Source organism: Gorilla gorilla, chromosome 20 (assembly GCF_029281585.2).
Source record: "Gorilla gorilla gorilla isolate KB3781 chromosome 20, NHGRI_mGorGor1-v2.1_pri, whole genome shotgun sequence".
NCBI classification, from domain to species: domain Eukaryota; kingdom Metazoa; phylum Chordata; class Mammalia; order Primates; family Hominidae; genus Gorilla; species Gorilla gorilla.
Window position 1 is genome coordinate 66,411,654 of NC_073244.2, and position 21,150 is coordinate 66,432,803.

The 21,150-nt window shown below is 49.9% G+C and overlaps 1 protein-coding gene across 1 annotated transcript; it reads right to left on the bottom strand.

Annotated features, from left to right (window-relative positions):
* Positions 1 to 631: 631 nt before the first annotated feature.
* Positions 632 to 8,481, bottom strand: CDC42EP5 (CDC42 effector protein 5). The gene is made up of 3 exons (XM_031003961.3): positions 7,986 to 8,481; positions 7,254 to 7,394; positions 632 to 1,153 (listed from the first exon to the last, which is right to left on the bottom strand). The coding sequence occupies exon 3, from the start codon at positions 1,151 to 1,153 to the stop codon at positions 707 to 709; it is 447 nt and encodes a 148-aa protein (XP_030859821.2). The 5' UTR covers positions 7,254 to 7,394; positions 7,986 to 8,481; the 3' UTR covers positions 632 to 706.
* Positions 8,482 to 21,150: the final 12,669 nt, after the last annotated feature.

Genomic DNA, 21,150 nt, shown 5'->3' on the forward strand with positions numbered 1-21,150 from the left:
TCCCGGTGATACCTGTGTGCCCCGCCCATGAGGGGACGTCTTTAAAGAACCTGGACCCGCCCTCAGTCCAAGTGATTTACATTTGCGGCCCCGCCCCTCTGGGAAACTTACGAGAACCTGGCCCCTCAGTCCAAATCATTTACATGTTCGGCCCCATCCCTCTGGGGCCTTAAAGAACCAAGATGCCTGCGGACCCTTCCCCCATGGAGACCAGGCCCCTACTGCTCTAACAGTGTTCTCAGACACTTCCCTCTGCAGCCGCTCCCAGAGTAAACGGCGGCTCCGCCCGGTCGGAGTCCACCTGAGGCGTTCAGGGCCAGAAGAACTCCTGGGGCTGCAGCACTCTACAGCTCCGCCTCGGCTGGCCCCGCGGTGGCTGAGTCTGGCCCGGTCCCAGGACCACGTCCGGCCGGCGGTGGCGCTCAGTATTTGATGAACGGGACTGCGGGAGCGGCCTCCTCTGCAAGGGGCACCGCCTGGCCACGCCCTCGGGCTCTCTTAAAGGAGCCGCACCCCCACCCCAGGGCAATCATCGGACCCGGACCAGGCCTCCGGGTGACACTTCCGGCTCTCAGAGGCGCCAGGACCCTATCATTCATCCCTTTCCACGTGCAAAGTGAAAAGTCAGAGCCCGGGCACACACCTTGGCCGTTTATGTATACAGAAGTAGGGTGCCGGGCGGGAAGGGCGCGGGGAATGAGGGAACCTAGAGGCCGATGACGTCGTCCAGCTCGAGGTCCGCGTTGGGGCGGCAGCGGGCCTGGGGGGGCTGCGTCCCGGGGCGGGGTTCCGCGTCGGGCTTGGCGGCAGCCGCCTCCGGGCGCGCCGCGTCCATGACGCCCAGCACCGCGTCCAGCATGGAGGGCCCCAGATCCAGGTGGAAGGACAGCAGCGGGTCGGCAGAAGAGGGCGCTGCGGACTGCGGGACGGCGGGCGGCGGCGGGGAGCGCGGGGCCCCCGCGGGAGGCGCCCGGGGCTCGGGGGGCGGCCCGCCGCCGTGGCGGCTCAGGAACGAGGTGTCCCCGAAGGCGTCGCCGCCGCGCCCCACGTGCAGCGTGTGCCGGAAGTCGCCGAGCGGCGCGGAGATGGACAGGGCGCCGCGATCAGGCCGCTTCTTGGGCTGCGCGGGGCCCAGCTGCTTCAGCACGGGCATCTGCGAGGGGCACGGGAGGGTCAGCGCGGCCCCAGCCCGGGGCTCGCAGCCACGCGAACTGCTCAAAGGACGATGGGGGACGGTTCCCGTTTTTTTGTTTTTTGTTTTTGAGACGGAGTCTCGCTCTGTCGCCCATGCTGGAGTTCAATGGCGCCATCCCGGCTCACCGCAACCTCCGCCTCCCGGGTTCAGGCGATTCTTCCTCCTCAGTCTCCCGAGTAGCTGGGATTACAGGCACCCGCCACCATACCCAGCCAATTTTTGTATTTTTGTAGAGACGGGGTTTCACAATGTTGGCCAGGCTGGTCTTGAACTCCTGACCTCAGGTGATCAACCCGCCTCAGTCTCCCAAAGTGTTGGGATTACAGGCGTGAGCCACCGCGCCCAGCCTCCCGTTTCACAGATGGGGTAAGATGAGATTCCAGGAGGTCCCATGCGCACAGCTGCTGAGCTCACATTTGGATCGAGGTTTGCCTAACCTGACTCCAGAATGCCTATGAACACCACGCTATGCCGATCCTCCTGAGAGCGAATACTTGAGCCTTCCTAGAGGCCAAGTAAATATTTCACAAACCCTTCAGAGTGCTTCCCAGACTTGACTGATAGAAAACTCCAGCTTGTTGGCCCGGGTGCGGTGGCTCACTCCTGCAATCCCAGCACCTTGGGAGGCCGAGGCGGGCGGATCGCTTGAGGCCAGGAGTTCGAGACCAGCCTGAGCAACATGGCGAAACCCCATCTCTATAAAAAATGCAAAAATTAGCGGGGCATGGTGGCGCATGCCTGTAATCCCAGCTAAAGTAGGAGAATCGCTTGAACCCCGGAGGCGGAGGTTGCAGGGAGCTGAGATCGTGTCACTGTACCGGCCACTGCACTCCAGCCTGGGCAACAGGAGTGAAACCCTCTCCCAATAAAAAGAAAAACAAAACTCCAGCTTGTCAAAGATGGAAATTCGCAGGCTCCTGTTCTGAAGACAGGGCTGACTCTGTCCATTAAGCAAAGCAGATCCTGCCTAGAGCCCACCACGCACACGAGGAAGAGGCCCAGGTGGGCTTTGCCTAGGGTGCATTTTATGATTTGAATTACAGTCCTTGGTATCTGTGGGTTCCACATCAGCAGATTCAATCAACTGCTGATAAAAAATACTGGGGAAAAAATACAGTAATAAAAAACGAGTACAAGTTTCAAACAATATAACAATTATTTGCAAAGCATTTACATTGTATTATGCATTATAAGTAATCTAGAGATGATTTAAAGTGTAGGAGAGGATGTACATAGGTTATATGCAAATACTAGGGCATTTATATAAGAGACTTAAACATCTGCATATCTGGGTATCCATAGGGGTCCCAGAACCAATCCCATCACTGCTACCAAGAGGCAACTGTACCTGATCTTTTTTTTTTTTTTTTTGAGACGCTAATTTTTGTATTTTTAGTAGAGACAGGGTTCACCATGTTGGTCAGGCTGGTCTCGAACTCCTGACCTCGTGATCTGCCCGCCTCGGCCTCCCAAAGTGCTGGGATTACAGGCATGAGCCACCATGCCTGGCCAACTGTACCTGATCTTGAAAGACTACAACCTAACAATATGATGTCTTATGTTTTCTAAAATAATAATAATATAAATTCCCTAGCCAGGCATGGTGGCTCACACCTGTAATCCCAGCACTTTCGGAGGCCGAAGCGGGTGGATCACCTGAGGTCAGGACTTCGAGACCAGCCTGACCAACATGGTGAAACTCCATCTCTACTAAAAAAAAAATACAAAATTAGCTGGTTGTGGTGGTGCATGCCTGTAATCCCAGCTACTTGAGAGGCTGAGGCAGGAGAATCGCTTGAACTTGGGAGGCAGAGGTTGCAGTGAGCTGAGATCACGCCATTGCATTCCAGCCTGGGTGACAGAGTATGACTCTGTCTCAAAAAAAAAAAAAAAAAAAAAAGCCCTATGTTAAAAAAATGGGAAGAATTGCATGAATTTGAAGCTGGCAGCATCTGCATTGTAAACTAGGTGCTTTATTGCCCATAGCTGCACCAAATTCTTTTTTTTTTCTTTTTTTGAGATGGAGTCTTGTTCTGTTGCCCAGGCTGGGGTTCAAGCGATTCTCCTGCCTCAGCCTCCTGAGTGGCTGGAATTACAGGTGTGCGCTGCCATGCCCGGCAAATTTTTGTATTTTTAGTAGAGATGAGGTTTCACTATGTTGGCCAGGCTGGACTCAAACTCATGACTTCAGGTGATCCGCCTGCCTTGGCCTCCCAAAGTGTTGGGAATACAGGCATGAGCCACCACGCCCGGCCTAAATTCAATGTGAAATAGAAACGCAGCCACAGAGTCTGCCCATATCCTGGTCATTGCGTGTTTTGTATGGAACTTCTGGGAGGGACTTTGATGACCTTGTACTTTTGTTTTAACAGTCACTGTTATCGCAATAATAAAAACCTATTTCAGTTGAAGCCCTACCCTTTGCCAGCTGTATGAACTGGAATAAATTACTTTATTTCCCTGTCTACTCTTCTATCTGTAAGATAAATAAAATAACACTACCTTCCTTTCAGGATACATAGAAAAGTCTGATCAAAGAAAACTATACTTGTAATAGTGCTAACCAATGGGTAATGCTAGCATTGGGGGGAAAATATTTCCCTAACAATAATTGTGGAACAAAAATTAGGTTGGATAGAACACTATGAGAAAGACAAAGCCGCTGACATTGTTTTCACCGTAACAGGCACCCTGGGAAGTATTGGTGATAATATGGAGGGAAATGAAAGCCAAAGGGATTTAAAATAATTGTAGATGGCTAGATTCTGAAGACTGGCCTACACACACACACACACACACACACACACACACACACACACACACACACACACACACACTCTTTACATTGATTTCCATGGGGAAACCAGTTTTGATTTACTACCTCTGCAGCATTTATCAAATTTCTCTGACCTCAACCTAGATGAATAAATATATTTTTATCATTACCTAGCACACAATCTCCACTCTCTCCTTCCCCATAATGGAAACAAAAATTTTAAGAAACAAGATTTGTCTTGTTTTGAGACAGGGTCTCACTCTGTCACCCAGCTGGAGTGCGGTGGTGAGATCTTGGCTCACTGCAACCTCCGCCTCCCGGACTCAAGCGATCCTCCCACCTCAGACTCCTGAGTAGCTGGGACTACAGGCTCATGCTACCATGTAGTGTTATTTTTGTATTTTTTTTTTTTGTAGAGATGGGGTTTCACCATGTTGCCCAGGCTGGTCTCAAACTCCTGAGCTCAAGCAATCTGCCCGCCTTGGCCTCCCAAAGTGCTGAGATTACAGGTGTGTGCCAGTAAGCCCGGCCAATACTTGTCTTACAACGTGGTAGATACTCTGATTCCTTCCTTCCTTCCTCCTTCCTTCCTTCCTTTCTTTCCTTCCTCCCTCCCTCCCTCCTTCCTTCCTTCCTTTCTTTTCTTTCTTTCTCCTTCCTTCCTTCCTTTCTTTCCTTCCTCCCTCCCTCCTTCCTTCCTTCCTTTTCTTTCTTTCTCCTTCCTTCCTTCCTTCTTTCTTTTCTTTTTTGATGGAGTCTTGCTCTGTCACCCAGACAAGAGTGCAATGGCGCGATCTCGGCTCACTGCAACCTCCGCCTCCCAGGTTCAAGTGATTCTCCTGCCTCAGCCTCCCAAGTAGCTGGGATTATAGGTGTACACCACCATGCTTGGCTAATTTTTGTATTTTATAGTAGAGATGGGTTTTCACCATGTTGGCCAGGCTGGTCTCGAACTCCTGATCTCGTGATCTGCCCGCCTCAGCCTCCCAAAGTGCTGGGATTAAAGGCATGAGCCACCGCACCCAGCCCCTACTCTGATATTTTCTGTTGTAATCTCTTTTATTTTTAAATGTTGAGCTCAGCTCATTAATGTATCTTCTGGATCCACAGTTTTAAAAAAAATCCTCTCTAGCTGCTAACAGAGCCTATGATCTCAGCACTTGCTCTGCTGTGAGTCAGAGGTGAAAAAGTGGAATTCAGAAAGTCCATTGCACAGGTTTGAATCTGGCTGTGCTGATCGCTCTGTGGCTTTGAGCAACTTACTTGACCTGTCTGACCTCATTTCCTTATCTTGAAAATGGCATGATATTAATCGAATACTTCCCAGTCCTTTTGCAAGAATTGGTGGAGTGATATGTCCCTGCAAGTCTTGGTACAGTGCCCAGCGCACAGGGAACGTTCAATTAACATATGCTCAATGGAGTCACACCTCGGATCATTCTCCCAGTGTTCCAGAGAAGGAAATGGGTGATCCGAGACAGGACGTGACTGACCAAGATCACAAAGCCAGCTCTAGGGAACTCCAGTGTCTACAGCTGGCTCCCTCCACTCTCTGCTGCCTCTTGACTCGTGGACAGCTCTCAGCCCCTGCCTCTGGTCAGACCCAGCTCCCAGCATGCATCTCGCATCCCCCTTCCATTGCCCTATCCGTTGCCACCACTTTTCAGCACCTGGCAACACACATAAAGTCTTGGTTTCTGACATCAAACACATCTGGGCTCAAATTTTGCCATTTCCTTCTTGTGCGATCCCAAACTGGCTTCCTCAACCTAAAGCTCAGTTTACTCCTCAAAAAACAGGGGTTGGAACTCTTGTTTGTGGCTGGGCGCCGTGGCTCACACCTACAATGCCAGCTCTTTGGGAGGCTGAGACAGCAGGATCACTTGAGCCCAGGAGTTTGAGACCAGAATGGGCAACAAAGTGAGATGACCTCTCTACAAAAATAAAAATAAAAAATTAGCCAGGTGCTGTGTCATGCATCTGCAGTTCCAGCTACCTGGGAGGCTGAAAAGGGAAGATCCCTTGAGCCCAGGAGTTTGAGGCTGCAGTGAGCTATGATCGTCCCACCGCACTTCAGCCTGGGCAACAGAAAGAGACCCTGTCTCAAGAAGAAAAGAAAAGAAAAGGAGAGAGAGAGAAAAAAAAGAGAGAGAGAAGGAAAGGAGGGAGGGGAGGGAGGGAAGAAAGGAAAAAAGGAAGGAAGGAAGGAAAGAGAAAGAAAAAGAAAGGAAAGGAAGGAAGGAGAAAGAAAGGAAGGAAGGAAGGAAAGAAGGAAGGAAAAAGAAAGAAAAAAAGAAGGAAAGAAAGGGAAGAAAGAAAGAAAGACTACACTGAGGGTGCCGAAATTTTATTTCCCAAGTGCTTATCCTGGGCCAGGCACCAGCCTGAGTGCCTCCCCATGAATGAACTAATTTATTTAATCTTCAGGACAACCCCATTTTACAGATGTGCGATGGCTGAGACACAGAGAGGTTAAGTCACTTGCCCTGGGTCACACAGTAGCAAATGCTGCGCGCCAGATCTGGAATCCAGACGAACTCTTAGCTCCCCACAGGAGACTACGGGCACGCCACTCCATGGAAAAAAAAAATAATAATGTTCTGATTTGATATGAAGGCGAGAGATTTCCTGACACCCTTGATTGTCTTTTTTCCTCTCCAGTCCAGACCAGAACAACGAGTTGGAAGTCGTTTTCGAATGCCACCTCTGCACCCTAGCTCTGAGACCCTGGGTAAGTCGCTTCACTTCTGCCAGCCTGGGTGTCCTCTTAAATAGAAGCCTCTGACCTCCCTCTGGTTGAATTGTGTTTAAAGCAATGAGGTCATGCTCGGAAAAAGTCCCTCACGCTGCCAGGGCTCGGGACAGAGGGGCTGTTGTTTGTGACAACGTGGAACAGGCAGAAAGCGGGGCGCGACCGTGGAGCCCGGGGAGGCCCGGGCCGCGCGTTCTCCCCCCGCCTCCGCCCACCCCTCTCTTTCCTGCTGGGGCAGGGCCACGGCTCCAGCTGCAGGGTGGCGGGCACAGCTGGTTCACCTCTGTCCTCTCTCAGTCCCGGCCCCGCCAGGACGGAAATAACAACCCACTCTAGATCCGGCCCGACTGGTTCTCAGACCCGTGGGAGCTGCGGTGCAGCGGGGTCGGGGGACCCCAGATGGGGAGACCCCCGGCCCGGCGAGGGCTTCACTGCGCGCTTCCTGCAGCCACGTGGCTGCGGCCGGGAATTCAGCGGCCCTTTTCCCTCCCGACCGGGACCCAGGACCCCTGTCCCCCACCGCGCCTTACCTCGCGGTCCTCCCAGAGCGGGGCAGGCGCGCGCTCACGACTCCGGCTCTAGCCCGGACCCCTGGTTCCCTGGCTCCGAGTCCGCCTCCGTCTCCTAATCCCCGGCCCGCGCCTTCCTTCTTCCTCCGGGCGGGTTCTCACCTGGTAAGGAAAGTGTCACGTGGAACCCGGAGGGAGATTCAGGAGCCAGGCATCCGGGTCCGTAGAGCCACCTCCTCCTTCGCCCTCAGGTCCTAGGCGTCCTAGCTCTTAGCTTTCTTAATCCCACCCCAGACCCGACAGTCAGGGGCCCCCAGCCCCTTCTTCCTCAGACCCAAAAGCCAAGGGCCCAGCCCCTCCTCCCTCAGACCCAGGAGTCCAGGCCCCAGCCCCTCCTCCCTCAGACCCAGGAGTCCAGACCCCCAGCCCCTCCTCCCTCAGACCCAGGAGTCCAGACCCCCAGCCCCTCCTCCCTCAGACCCAGGAGTCCAGGCCCCCAGCCCCTCCTCCCTCAGACCCAGGAGTCCAGACCCCCAGCCCCTCCTCCCTCAGACCCAGGAGTCCAGACCCCCAGCCCCTCCTCCCTCAGACCCAGGAGTCCAGACCCCCAGCCCCTCCTCCCTCAGACCCAGGAGTCCAGACCCCCAGCCCCTCCTCCCTCAGACCCAGGAGTCCAGGCCCCCAGCCCCTCCTCCCTCAGACCCAGGAGTCCAGGCCCCACCCCTGGCAAGCCCTGGCATAAGGTCCCTTTACCTGCACCGGGAGCTAAAGTGTCAGCCCCTCTCGGGGGCCATGGCAGGAGCCCAGGCAGAAGCGGGATCACCGCCCAGTCCCCAGGCAGAGAGGGTTTTGGCACAGGCCCCTCCCAGCCTTTCTTATCCCCCAAAAGTTTGCCTCTAGGAGTTAAAGGACTAGAAAGCAGTGGTGGAAAAGCTGAGGCCCCTCTGGGCGGAGTGTGGGGGCGGGAGGAGGCCAGGACTAAGTGTGCAGGGGAAACTGGCAGAGGGGGTGGGGCTGGACAGGGCGCGCCCCCAGCCTGGCCCCTCCCCTGCACAGCTTGGAATTTCCTGAAACTGGGGAAGTCTGGCTGTTTAGAAGAGTAATTTCTTCCAGATTGCAGCTGTATGGAGAGAGAGAGAGGGAGAGAGAGAAAGAGAGAGAGAAGAGAGGGAGGTCAGACAGTGAAGGCAGCAGGAGGATGAAGAGCATGGAGGGTGTCTGAGAGGGGCAGCTCTGGCTTTGCTGCGGCGTCCCCTAGATGAACCTCCCTGCCTGGAGCCACTCCGTCATAGAAAGCTAATATCTCATTCTAAGCACCAGTGTCTATTGATGACAAGAGAGTGAGGTTTGAGTGTTAGGGCAATTCCTTCAGGGCGGTGCGGGCAGGGAGAGAGAGCGGAGGGGGAGAGCAGAGTCCCAAGGCAGGATGCAGCTCAGTGGGAAGAAGGTGGGAAGCCCAGGTGGGAGTCTAGGTCTGTGGGAGGGAGGTGGAGGCCCAGGTGGGAGGCTGGGTCAGCGGGAGGGAGGTGGAGATCCAGGTTGGAGCCTGGGTCAGCATCAGAGGGAGAGGGAAGCCCAAGTAGGAGGCAGCTCAGTGAGAGAAAGGGGAGGCCCAGGTGGGAGGCTAGGTCAGTGGTTTTACCCCTAGCTGGGGCTGGGGTTGTAGTGCTGGAGAGAAGATAGTCAATTTGCGATAACAGGAAGCAGCCTTGAGCTGGGTCTTAAGGATGAGTGAGAGTTGATGGAGCCCAGGAGAGGAGGATGGATATCGGAGCAGAGTGGGGAAGCTGGGTGGGGCAGAGGGTTCTCAGACGCCAGGTGGAGTTTGATTTGCCTGGAGAAGCCAGCTTGAAAGCCACTGGGAGCTTCAGTTTGCCCTGCAGGCGTGGGGGAACCGCAGAGGAATGGCAGGGAAAGATCCAGGTGTTAGAAAGTTCCCACTGGGGTCCCTGCAGGGGATGGAGTGAAGCAGGTCAGGACTCAGCACCCACAGCAAAATTTAAGGGGGGAGGGGGCAGTGGTCACCAGAAACTCAGTAATCAGAAAAACTATATATATATATATATTTATATATATGTTACACTTTTATTGTTTTTTTATTGATGTAAAATTCACATAACATAAAATTAACCATCTTTTTTTTTTTTTTTTAATTGAGACGGAGTTTTGTTCTTGTTGCCCAGGCTGGAGTGCAATGGCGCGATCTCCACTCACTGCAACCTCCACCTCCCGGGTTCAAGCGATTCTCCTGCCTCAGCCTGTTGAGTAGCCGGGATTACCGGTGCTTGCCACCACGCCCAGCTAATTTTGTATTTTTAGTAGAGATGGGGTTTCTCCACGTTGGTCAGGCTGGTCTCGAACTCCCGACCTCAGGTTATCCGCCTGCCTCGGCTTCCAAAGTGCTGGGATTATAGGTGTGAGCCACTGCATCGGGCCAGAATTAACCATCTTAAGGTGTACAGTTCAGTGACATTTAGTACATTCCCAATGGAACGTACCTAATTGGTACACTGGTAATTGTGTAGCCATCCTTTCTATCAAATTCCCAAACATTTTCATCACCCCTAAAGAAAACCCTATTAAGCGGTCACTCCCATGCCCCACTCTCTGCAGCGCCTGGAAACCACTCCCCTGTTTTCTGATTCATGGATTACCTCTTCTGGACATTTGCATAAATGGAATCACACATCCTACAGCCTTACCGATCTGACTTCCTTCACATAAGCAGGTTCATCCGTGTGTAGCATGTGCCAGTGGTTCATTACACGTATTATGTACATACGTTAAGATATATATAAAGGCCAAGTGCAGTGGCTCACGCCTGTAATCCCAGCACTTTGGGAGGCCAAGGCGGGTGGATCACTTGAGGTCAGAAGCTCAAGACCAGCCTGGCCAACTTGGTGAAAGGCTCACTCTACTAAAAAAAATACAAAAATCAGCTGGGCTCAGTGGTGTGTAGTCTCAGGTACTCGGGAGGCTGAGGCAGGACACTCGCTTGAACGCAGGAGGCAGAGGTTGCAGTGAGCCCAGATCGAGCCACTGCACTCCAGCCTGGACAACAGAGCAAGACTCGCTCTAAAAAAAAAAAAAACGAAAGAAAGAAAAAGAGATATGTATATAAGAGATCTATTTGTCACGTGTGTAATCCCAGCACCAGCACTTTGGGAGGCTGAAGCGGGCAGATCACGAGGTCAGGAGATCGAGACCATCCTGGCTAACACGGTGAAACCTCGTCTCTACTAAAAATACAAAAAATTAGCCGGGCGCGGTGGCGGGCGCCTGTAGTCCCAGCTACTCGGGAGGCCGAGGCAGGAGAATGGCGTGAACCCGGGAGGCGGAGCTTGCAGCGAGCTGAGATCTCGCCATTGCACTCCAGCCTCGGCGATAGAGCGAGACCCAAAAAACAAACAAACAAACCAAAACAACAACAACAACTAACCATCACGCCAGGATAATCTGCCTGACGTAAGATCCACAATTTTAAGTGCATCTGCAGACCTATTCACGGGTCGCAGGGATTTGTGCGTGGACATCTTGCATGTGCGGGGTTGGGTGGGGCTATTCTGCTACCACAGTGCCCCTCAGAGGTCAGGTCCTGGGAGGGGGCGGGGCCAAAGCTGGGCCAGCTTCGTGGGTTGCCCAGTGACCATGCTCGGAGGGCCCTGCATTTTTCTTTTTTTGTTTGTTTTTGAGACAAAGCCTTACTCAGTTGCTCAGGCTGGAGTGTCAAAGGCAAGATCTTGGCTCACTGCAACCTCTGCCTCCCGGGTTCCAGCAATTCTCCCGCCTCAGCCTCTCCAGTAGCTGGGATTACAGGCACACGCCACCACGCCCAGCTACTTTTTGTATATTTAGTAGAGACGGGGTTTCACCATATTGGCCAGGCTGGTCTTGAACTCCTGACCTCAGGTGATCCGCCCGCCTTGGTCTCCCAAAGTGCTGGAATTACAGGCGTGAGCCACTGCACCTGGCCTTTTTGTTTGTTTTTTAGACAGAGTCTCTATCTGTTGCTCAGGCTGGAGTGCCAATGGTGAGATCTCAGCTCACTGAAACCTCCACCTCCCGGGTTCAAGCGATTCTCCTGCCTCAGCCTCCTGAGTTGCTGCAATTACAGGCATGTGCCACCACGCCTGGCTAATTTTTGTGTTTTTAGTAGAGACGGGGTTTCACCATATTGGCCAGGCTGGTCTCGAACTCCTAACCTCAGGTGATCGGCCCGCCTTGGCCTCCCAAAGTGCTGGGATCACAGGAATGAGACACCGCGCCCAGCCACCACACTTCTTTTAATGCTCAGCTGTCACCAATTTGAAATTCCTTACGTTTTGAAGAAGGGATCCTGAGTTCTCATTTGCAATAGACCCCACCAATTATGTGGCTGGTTCTGGATGGAACAGCGGGAAGGGCAGAGGCCTGGGAGAAAGCGGCCAAGAACAGCAACGATGGAGAGATAAAAGGGAAAGGAACTCTGGATGATACCCTGGCAGCAGCCTGGGAAAGCAAAGAGGGAGGAAGAGAGAGGGGTGTCCCAGAAGCCTGGAGTGGGAGATGCACCGTCCCTTCCTTGTGGACTCAAAAGCAGGCCAAGTATGATTTAAAAAAAAAAAAAAAAAAAAAAAAAAGAGGGAGAGAGGTCCACTGGACTCAGTAGAATCCAGAGTTCACTGGGGGCCTGGGTGAGAGCAGACCCAAATGGGGTGGGCAGGGAGAGGTCAGATTGCAGTGGAGAAGGCCAGAGAGAGAGAGACTGGAGGCCAGGAAGGGCGGAGGGGTCAGCAGATAACCCAGGGTGTCCTCTGTGAAGGGAAAGAGAGATAAGGTATCTGGAAGAACAGGGAAGGTCAAAGAAAGGTTTTAGGTTTTTTGGTTCATCTGGATACATTCCCAACTTTTTTTTTTTTTTTTCCGAGACAGAGTCTCAGTGTATGACCCAGGCTGGAGTGCAGTGGCACAATCTCAGCTCACTGCAACCTCTGCCTCCTGGGTTCAAGCAATTCTCCTGCCTCATCCTTCTGAGTAGCTGGGACTACAGGTGTGTGCCAGCATGCTCAGCTAACTGTGTAGAGATAGGGTTTCGCCATGTTGCCCAGGCTGGTCTTGAACTCCTGGACTCAAGCAGTCTACGCGTCTCAGCTTCTCAAAGTCCTGGGATTACAGACCTGAGCCACTGTCCCCAGCTGGTTCCTGAGACTGCACCATGATTCCTTAGCTGATTTCAGGGACTACATACTGCCAGTGCCCCTACATAATTATACACCAGTTCCTAGAATCTTTTTGTAATTATTCAGACTTTTATAGCAATCTAATCATCACTACCCGGCAATTTGTTTTCTTAAGTCTAGTGCTATTGAGGGGGTTCTAACGTTTCCCTTTTAAATGTTTCAGCCCCTCTTCTGAGTAGCAGGGACGTGGATGGAACTTTGATCCTATCTTATCCTTAAAGAGCTTACAGGATATTGAGAGGAGAGGAGGGAAGTTGACATGGCACCACCCAGTGGAATGACATAGTCAGCACAGAGCGCAGTGGGAGCACAGAGGAAGAGGGCCAGGCCCATCATGTCCAGCTGTGTAGGTTGTGCACTGCACAACTCTGGGGTCATCATATCACAAACTGAGTGTGAAGAGCCTTGTGAGGCTTCCAGGACAGGTTTCTAGGGGTCACCAGATGCTGGTCTAGATCAGGATGGAGGAATCTTGACTCCTAGAAAGAGGTGGGCAGGGAATTGCTGAGGATGTTTGAAGTCTAATGGGCTGAGCCTTCCCTGTGGTGAGAGGCAGCTTAGCTTTCTAGAGGAAGTTTGGGAAGAAGAATCCTCAGTGAAGGGGTGTTCTACTTGGAGTGATTCGTGTTTCCTTCCAGCTCACTCAGGGTAGTCATGGCCACTTCCCTTTCCCTGGCTCTCAGTCTGCATCCACCACACTGTTCCCCCTGCTGACCTTTGCACACTCCAGACCACTGGACCACTGCTGCACTTTGTCATTTATCCAAATCATTTTCACCTTCTAGTAAGCTGTGAATGTGCTTATTATGCCCAAGGGTTACTGTCTGTCTCCTTCTGCAAGAATATAGGCTCCTCGGCTGGGCGTTCTGGGTCAGGCCTGTCATCCCCAGCACTTTGGGAGGCCGAGGCGGGCAGATCACGAGGTCAGGAGATGGAGACAATCCTGGCTAATGCGATGAAACCCCATCTCTACTAAAAACACAAAAAATTAGCGGGGCGTGGTGGTGGGCGCCTGTAATCCCAGCTACTCGGGAGGCTGAGGCAGGAGAATCGCTTGAACCCGGGAGGTGGAAGTTGCAGTGAGCCGAGATCGCGCCACTGCACTCCAGCCTGGGAGACAAGCGAGACTCCATCTCAAAAAAAAAAAAAAAAAAAGAATATGAGCTCCTCGATGGCAAGGATGTTTTGCATATTGATGGACCGCTAGAGCCTCAAACAGTGTCTGGCACACAGGACAGGACCAACAAATACTGAATGAGAAAAGTGAATGACAGATGGAAAAGAACAGAACTAAACAGGGAGTTTCTCCACTGAGACCACAAGAGGGCGCTCAAGATACGTGTCAAACCCTTGAAGCCCCAAGGTGGGTGGTCTCTGCTCCTCAGCCTGGAGGACCAGGGACAGGTGACCTGGACCACGTCCTTTCTCCTCTGTGAGCCTCTATTTCCCCATGTGTAGCGTGGAGATGGAAATGCCTGAAATATGTTCCTGTGAGAAGCAAAAACCCAACAACGTATGCACGTGAATGTCTTCCAAGGGGTTATTGCATGTGTCCAAATTCATCTAATTGTGTACATTAAGTGAGAAGGTTTTTTAGTAGAACAATTATAGCTAAATAAAGCTGCTAAAATGTAAATAAAATAAAAAATAAAACTTGCATTGAACAACAACAGAGCCGTTAGGCTAGAGAAAGAAATCTGAAGGATGGCTATCCAGACCCCAATAAATCCACAAAGGTGTGTGTGTGTGTGTGTGTGTGTGTTTTTTTTTTTTTTTTTGAGACGGAGTTTCACTCTTGTTGCCCAGGCTGGAGTGCGATGGCGCGATCTCGGCTAACCTCAACCTCTGCCTCCTGGGTTCAAGCAATTCTCCTACCTCAGGCTTCCGAGTAGCTGGGATTACAGGCATGTGCCATCACGCCTGGCTAATAGAAATATTAATTACATTAAGCAACCAGTGAGCACAATGCTATCCTGTGAAATTATTAAAACTTAAAACTAAATGGAAGCTCTGGTTGAAAAGTGCAATACATTCCTAGCAGGATGGGAGATATATGCAGCAAAATCAATCATGTGTCTGTATACTAATGAACAATAATTTAAAAATGAAGTGAGGAGAGGAATTTTATTTACAAAGCCTCCAAAGTAATAAAATGAGTGGGAAGAAATTTAATAAAAGAAATAAAGGACGTGTATACTAAAAATTACAAAAGATGCTGAGAATTTAAAGATCTGAATAAACGGAGAGGCTGAGCGTGGTGGCTCACGCCTGTAATCTCAGCATTTTGGGAGGCCAAGGCAGGCAAGTTACTTGAGATCAGGAGTTGGAGACCAGCCTGGCCTACATGGGGAAACTGGTCTCCACTAAAAAACAAACAAACAAAAATTAGCCAGGCATGGTGGTGCACACCTGTAATCCCAGCTACTCAGGAGGCTGAGGCAGGAGAATCGCTTGAACCTGGGAGGCACAGGTTGCAGTGAGCCGAGATCGTGCCACTGCACTCCAGCCTGGATGGCAGAGCCAGACTCCATCTCAAAATAAATAAATACATACGAAAATAGAGAAACAGTTCATACATTCACAATAGCATCCAAAATAATAAATATAAGAAATAAAGATTAACAAAAAGTGTCATCTTGCAAAGCAGTAACATAATATGAAAAAACCTCACTGACCACATCCTTCCTCATTCTTAGAAAGGGAATTATGGTCATAGTGGTTGACCTGTGGCCGTGTAATTCTGTCCAAATATCCCTGAATGGTAAATGTGAAAACAGTATAGAATGAATTCCATTGAAAATAAGAAAACAAGAAGAAATAAAGTCAGAATGCAAAAGTTTTTTTTTAAGGGTTATTGGGATGGAATTTTGTTTGTTTGTTTTTTTGAGATGCAGACTTACTCTGTCATCCAGGCTGGAGTGCAATGGTGCGATCTCAGCTCACTGCATTCTCCACCTTCCGGGTTGAAGCCATTCTCCTGCCTCAGCCTCCTGATTAGCTGAGATTATAGGCATGTGCCACCACGCCCGGCTAATTTTTGTATTTTTAGTAGATGGGGTTTCACCATATTGGCCAGGCTGGTCTCAAACTCCTAACCTCAGGTGATTGGCCCGCCTTGGCCTCCCAAAGTGCTGGGATCACAGGAATGAGCCACTGTGCCTGGCCATCACACGTCTGTTAATGCTCAGCTGTCACCAATTTGAAATTCCTTACGTTTTGAAGAAGGGACGTCGAGTTCTCATTTGCAATAGACCCCACCAATTATGTGGCTGGTTCTGGATGGAACAGCGGGAAGGGCAGAGGCCTGGGAGAAAGCGGCCAAGAACAGCAACGATGGAGAGATAAAAGGGAAAGGAACTCTGGATGATACCCTGGCAGCAGCCTGGGAAAGCAAAGAGGGAGGAAGAGAGAGGGGTGTCCCAGAAGCCTGGAGTGGGAGATGCATCGTCCCTTTCTTGTGGTCTCAAAAGCAGGCCAAATATGATTTTTTTTTTTTTTTTAAACTGCCGGGCGCGGTGTCTCAAGCCTGTAATCCCAGCACTTTGGGAGGCCAAGGCGGGCGGATCACGAGGTCAGGAGTTCAAGACCACCTTGGCCAACATGGTGAAACCTCATCTCTACTAAAAATACAATAATTAGCTGGGCGTAGTGGCGCGCGCCAAGATGGAGCTTACTCGGGCGGCTGAGGCAGGAGAATGGCGTGAACTGGGGAAGCGGGACTTGCAGTGAGCCAAGATCAGGCCACTGCACTCCAGCCTGGGCGACAGAGCGAGACTCCGTCTCAAAAAAAAAAAAAAAAAAGCTCCTCGATGGCAAGGATGTTTGTTTTGTATATTGATGGACCGCTAGAGCACAGGAGAGGACCAACAAATACTGAGTGAGAAAAGTGAATGACAGATGGAAAAGAAATGAACTAAGCAGGGAGTTTCTCCACTGAGACCACAAGAGGGCACCCGAGATACGCGTCAAACCCTCGCAGCCCCAAGGTGGGTGGTCTCTGCTCCTCAGCCTGGAGGACCAGGGACAGGTGTGACCTGGACCACACCCTTTCTCCTCTGTGAGCCTCTATTTCCCCATGTGTAGCGTGGAGATGGAAATGCCTGAAATACCTTCTTGTGAGAAGCAAAAAGCTAACAACGCATGCACGTGAATGTCTTCTAAGGGGTTATTGCATAGGTCCAAATTCATCTAATTGTGTATATTAAGTGAGAGGGTTTTTTAGTGGAACAATTATAGCTAAATAAAGCTGCTAAAAAGTAAATAAAATAAAAAATAAAACTTGCAATGAACAACAGCAACAGAGTCATTAGGCTAGAGCAAGAAATCTGAAGGATGGCAATCCAGACCCCAATAAATCCACGAAGTTAGAATTTTTTTTTTTTTTTTTTTTTTTTTTTTTGGTGACGGAATTTCGCTCTTGTTGCCCAGGCTGGCTTACAATGGTGCTATCTTGGCTCACCGCAACTGCCGCCTCCCGGGTTCAAGCATTTCTCCTATCTCAGCTTTCTGAGTAGCTGGGATTACAGGCATGTGCCATCACTCCCGGCTAATAGAAATATTAATTACATGAAGCGACCAGTGAGCACAGTGCTATCCTTGAAATTATTAAAACATAAAACTAAGGCCGGGCGTGGTGGCTCACGCCTGTAATCCCAGCACTTTGGGAGGCCGAGGCAGGTGGATCACGAGGTCAGGAGATCCAGACCATCCTGGCTAACACAGTGAAACCCCGTCTCTACTAAAAATACAAAAAAATTAGCTAGGCGCGGTGGCGGGCGCCTGTAGTCCCAGCTACTCGGGAGGCTGAGGCGGGAGAATGACGTGAACCCGGGAGGCGGAGCTTGCAGTGAGCCGAGATCGCGCCTCTGCACTCCAGCCTGGGCGACAGAGCAAAAACAAAACCCATAAAACTAAATGGGCCGGGCGCGGTGGCTCACGCCTGTAATCCCAGCACTTTGGGAGGCCGAGGTGGGCGGATCACGAGGTCAGGAGATCGAGACCACGGTGAAACCCCATCTCTACTAAAAATACAAAAAATTAGCCGGGCGCAGTGGCGGGCCCCTGTAGTCTCAGCTACTCGGGAGGCTGAGGCAGGAGAATGGCGTGAACCCGGGAGGCGGAGCTTGCAGTGAGCCGAGATTGCACCACTGCACTCCAGCCTGGGCGACAGAGCGAGACTCCGTCTCAAAAAAAAAAAAAACAAAAAAAACAAAAAAAACTAAATGAAGCTCTGGAGTTGAAAAGTACCACACATTCCTAGCAGGATAGGAGATATATTCACCAAAATCAATCATGTGTCTGTATACGAACGAACAATAATTTAAAAATGAAATGAGGAGAGCAATTTCATTTACAAAGCCTCCAAAATAATAAAATGAATGGGAAGAAATGTAATAAAAGAAGTGAAAGACGTGGATACTAAAAATTACAAAAGATGCTGAGGAGAAGTTAAAGATATAAATAAATGGAGAGGCCGAGTGCGGTGGCTCATGCCTGTAATCTCAGCACTTTGGGAGGCTAAGGCAGGTGGATTACCTGAGGTCAGGAGTTCGAGACTAGCCTGGCAAACATGGGGAAACCTGATCTATACTAAAACAAAACAAAACAAAACAAAACAAAACAAAACAAAAAACTTAGCTCCAGCTTAGAGCCAGACTCCATCTCAAAATTAATAGATAAATACATACATGCATGCATACATAAATGGAGAAAGTTTATACATTCACAGTAGCATCTGACATAATAAATGTAAGAAATAAAATGAACAAAAAGTGTCATCTTGCAAAGCAGTAAAATAATATGAAAAAACCTCACTGACCACATCCTTCCTCATTCTCAGAAAGGGAATCATGGTCATAGTGGTTGACCTGTGGCCGTGTAATTCTGTCCAAATATCCATGAATGGTAAATGTGAAAACAGTAGAATGAATTCCATTGAAAATAAGAAAACAAGAAGAAATAAAGTCAGAACTCAAAAGTGTTTTTGAAGTGTTATTGGGATGGGTTTTTTTTCTTTTTTTTTTTTTTTTTAGACGGAGACTCGCTGTGTCGCTGAGGCTGGAGTGCATGGTGCGATCTCGGCTCACTGCAACCTCTGCCTCCTGGGTTCAAGCGATTCTTCTGCTTCAGACTCCTGAGTAGCTGGAATTATAGGCACCCACCATCATGCCTGGCTAATTTTTGTATTTTTAGAAGAGACAGGGTTTCATCATGTTGGCCAGGCTGGTCTCGAACTCCTGACCTCAGGTAATACGCCCACCTCGGCTTCCCAAAATACTGGCCTTACAGGCATCAGCCACTGCGCCCAGCCTATTTGTTATTATTTGATAATATTTATATTATCACCTATCAATTTATGATGACAAGTGCACTTAACATAAGATCTATCTTAGCAAATTTGTAAGGGTACAAGGCAGTCTTGTTCCCTGCACACACTAAGCCGCACAGGAGACTCTAGGCCTTCCTCATCTCGCATGACTGAAACTCAAGAGGGAAAAATGAGGAGGTATCAGTCATAGGAAAGAGATCTTGATACCTTGCCTGTTCTTTCTAAGCCAATACTCTCAGCTCCTTAAAGGGGGCACTTTTATTTCATTTTATTTTTTTCCCTCAGGTATAAATAATTTAATTTTTTTCAGTTATAAGGCTAACACATACTCAATTTAAAAATCCAAATAAAAACACCTCAAAAAATGAAGAGCCATTTAAACTCCCTTGACCTAATATTAATTGCTACAAACATCTTGATTAATATTTTCCTACAAATCTCTCCTTCCATAAACATGTGTGTAAATATGCATATGTAATTTAACTTACACGTGGCTTCTATATACATGTTTTTTTTCCTGTTTTGTTCACTCAACAAAATCCTCGGCATCTTCCATGTCAATGAAAGTTAAACAGCACCATCATTTTTAATGACCACACAGTATTCCACTGCACTGGGAGGGTGGGGGGGCAGGGTATTGTTTATTTAATATTTAAGTGTCCATTAAGTGATGGGCAATATGTTTCTAATTCACTGCTCTTCATTCTACAAGTGTTTGCTGAGCATCTATTATGTGCCAGGCCCTAAGTACCAGTGATAAAGTGATGATCAAGACAGAAGAGCCAAGACTTCCCTGGCCAAGTGAAGTCTCCGTTCTAACGGTGGGAGAGGGACAGCGTACAAGTCAATGAGTGGATAATTAGAAAGGAGGATGAATGTCAAGAGGAAATGAAGACGAATCTTCTTAGCGAAGGGATGGGTGTGGGGGGAGTGGACTTCTTTCAACACAGTGGTCCAGGAAGGCTCTTCTTGCTGAGATGAGGCTGAGCAGAGACCTGGAGACAGTGGTGCAAAGCAGGAGGTCGGTGCATCCAGGCAGAGACGCGGAGCCCCGAGGCAGGGAGGGACCTGGTGTCTTCAAGGAACAGCAGGAATGTCATGTGGCCCGAGGGCAGGGAGTGAGGGGCACAGGGACCAACATGAAATTGGAAAGATGAGTAAGTGTCCTGTAGGTCACAGAGTTTGGGTTTTGGGCCATGTGCACTATGAAGTCACTGGAGATTTCAAAGGTAACAAAACATAATCTGATTTATGCTTTTAAAGGATCACTCTGGGGCCGGGCGCAGGGGCTCATGCCTGTAATCCCAGCACTCTGGGAGACTGAGGCGGGCGGATCATGAAGTCAAGAGATCAAGACCATCCTGGGCAACATGGTGAAACCCCGTCTCTACTAAAAATACAAATAAATTAGCCAGGCGTGGTGGTGGGTGCCTGTAATCGGGAGGCTGAGGCAGGAGAATCGCTTGAACCCGGGAGGCGGAGGTTGCAGTGAGCCAAGATTGCACCACTGCACTGCAGCCTGGGCGACAGAGCGAGACTCCGTCTCAAAAAAAAAAAAAAAAAAAAAAAAAGATTATTCTGGCTACAATATGGAGAGGCGCAGCTGAGTAGCACGAAATGAGCGTGGAGAGACCAGCTAGGGGATGTTCCCTGGACGAGGGGAGAGAGGGTGAACCTGGCACCGTGGTGCTGGCAAGCCGTGTCTGCATGAGGACAGATTCTGAAGGTAGAACAAGGGGAGAGGGTGAGAAAGAGGAGCAGTTGAGGCGATTTCTAGGACCGCAGCTTGTCCAGGTGGTGGACGGGGAAGAAAACGTGGGAGAGCCACAGTTTTAATTTTCTCATATTAATCCTTCCAGTGTTTGTTTCTGGGTGAATAGGAGTCAATATGAATGTATATTCTGATTCCCTGAATTCTTGGCACAATACAGATTTAATCCCTAAGAATACACTCTGGGATCTCTCCATAAAGTACATAGGCGATTTTCTTTTTATTTTCGTTTTTTGAGACAAGTCTCACTCTGTTGCCCATGCTGGAGTACAGTGGTGCGATCTCAGCCCACTGCAATCTCCACCTCCCAGGTTGAAGCAATTCTCCTACTCAGCCTCCCGAGCTGAAATGATGGGCACCAGCCACCAGGTCCAGCTAATTTTTTTTGTATTTTTAGTAGAAACAGGGTTTTACCATGTTGGCCAGGCTGGTCTCGAACTCCTGGCCTCAGGTGATCTGCCCGCATCTGCCTTCCAAAGTGCTGGGATTACAGTCAGGAGCCTGGCCCATGGGGTATTTTCAAATATATTTCTCCCTAGTCTTCTAAATTCCAGACTGACTGATGAGAAGTCTGATGTAATTATGATAATAGAAACTTAG

Coding starts and splice junctions, on each gene's coding strand:
- CDC42EP5 (XM_031003961.3), bottom strand. CDS start 1,153: ATGCCCGTGCTGAAGCAGCTGGGCCCCGCGCAGCCCAAGAAGCGGCCT.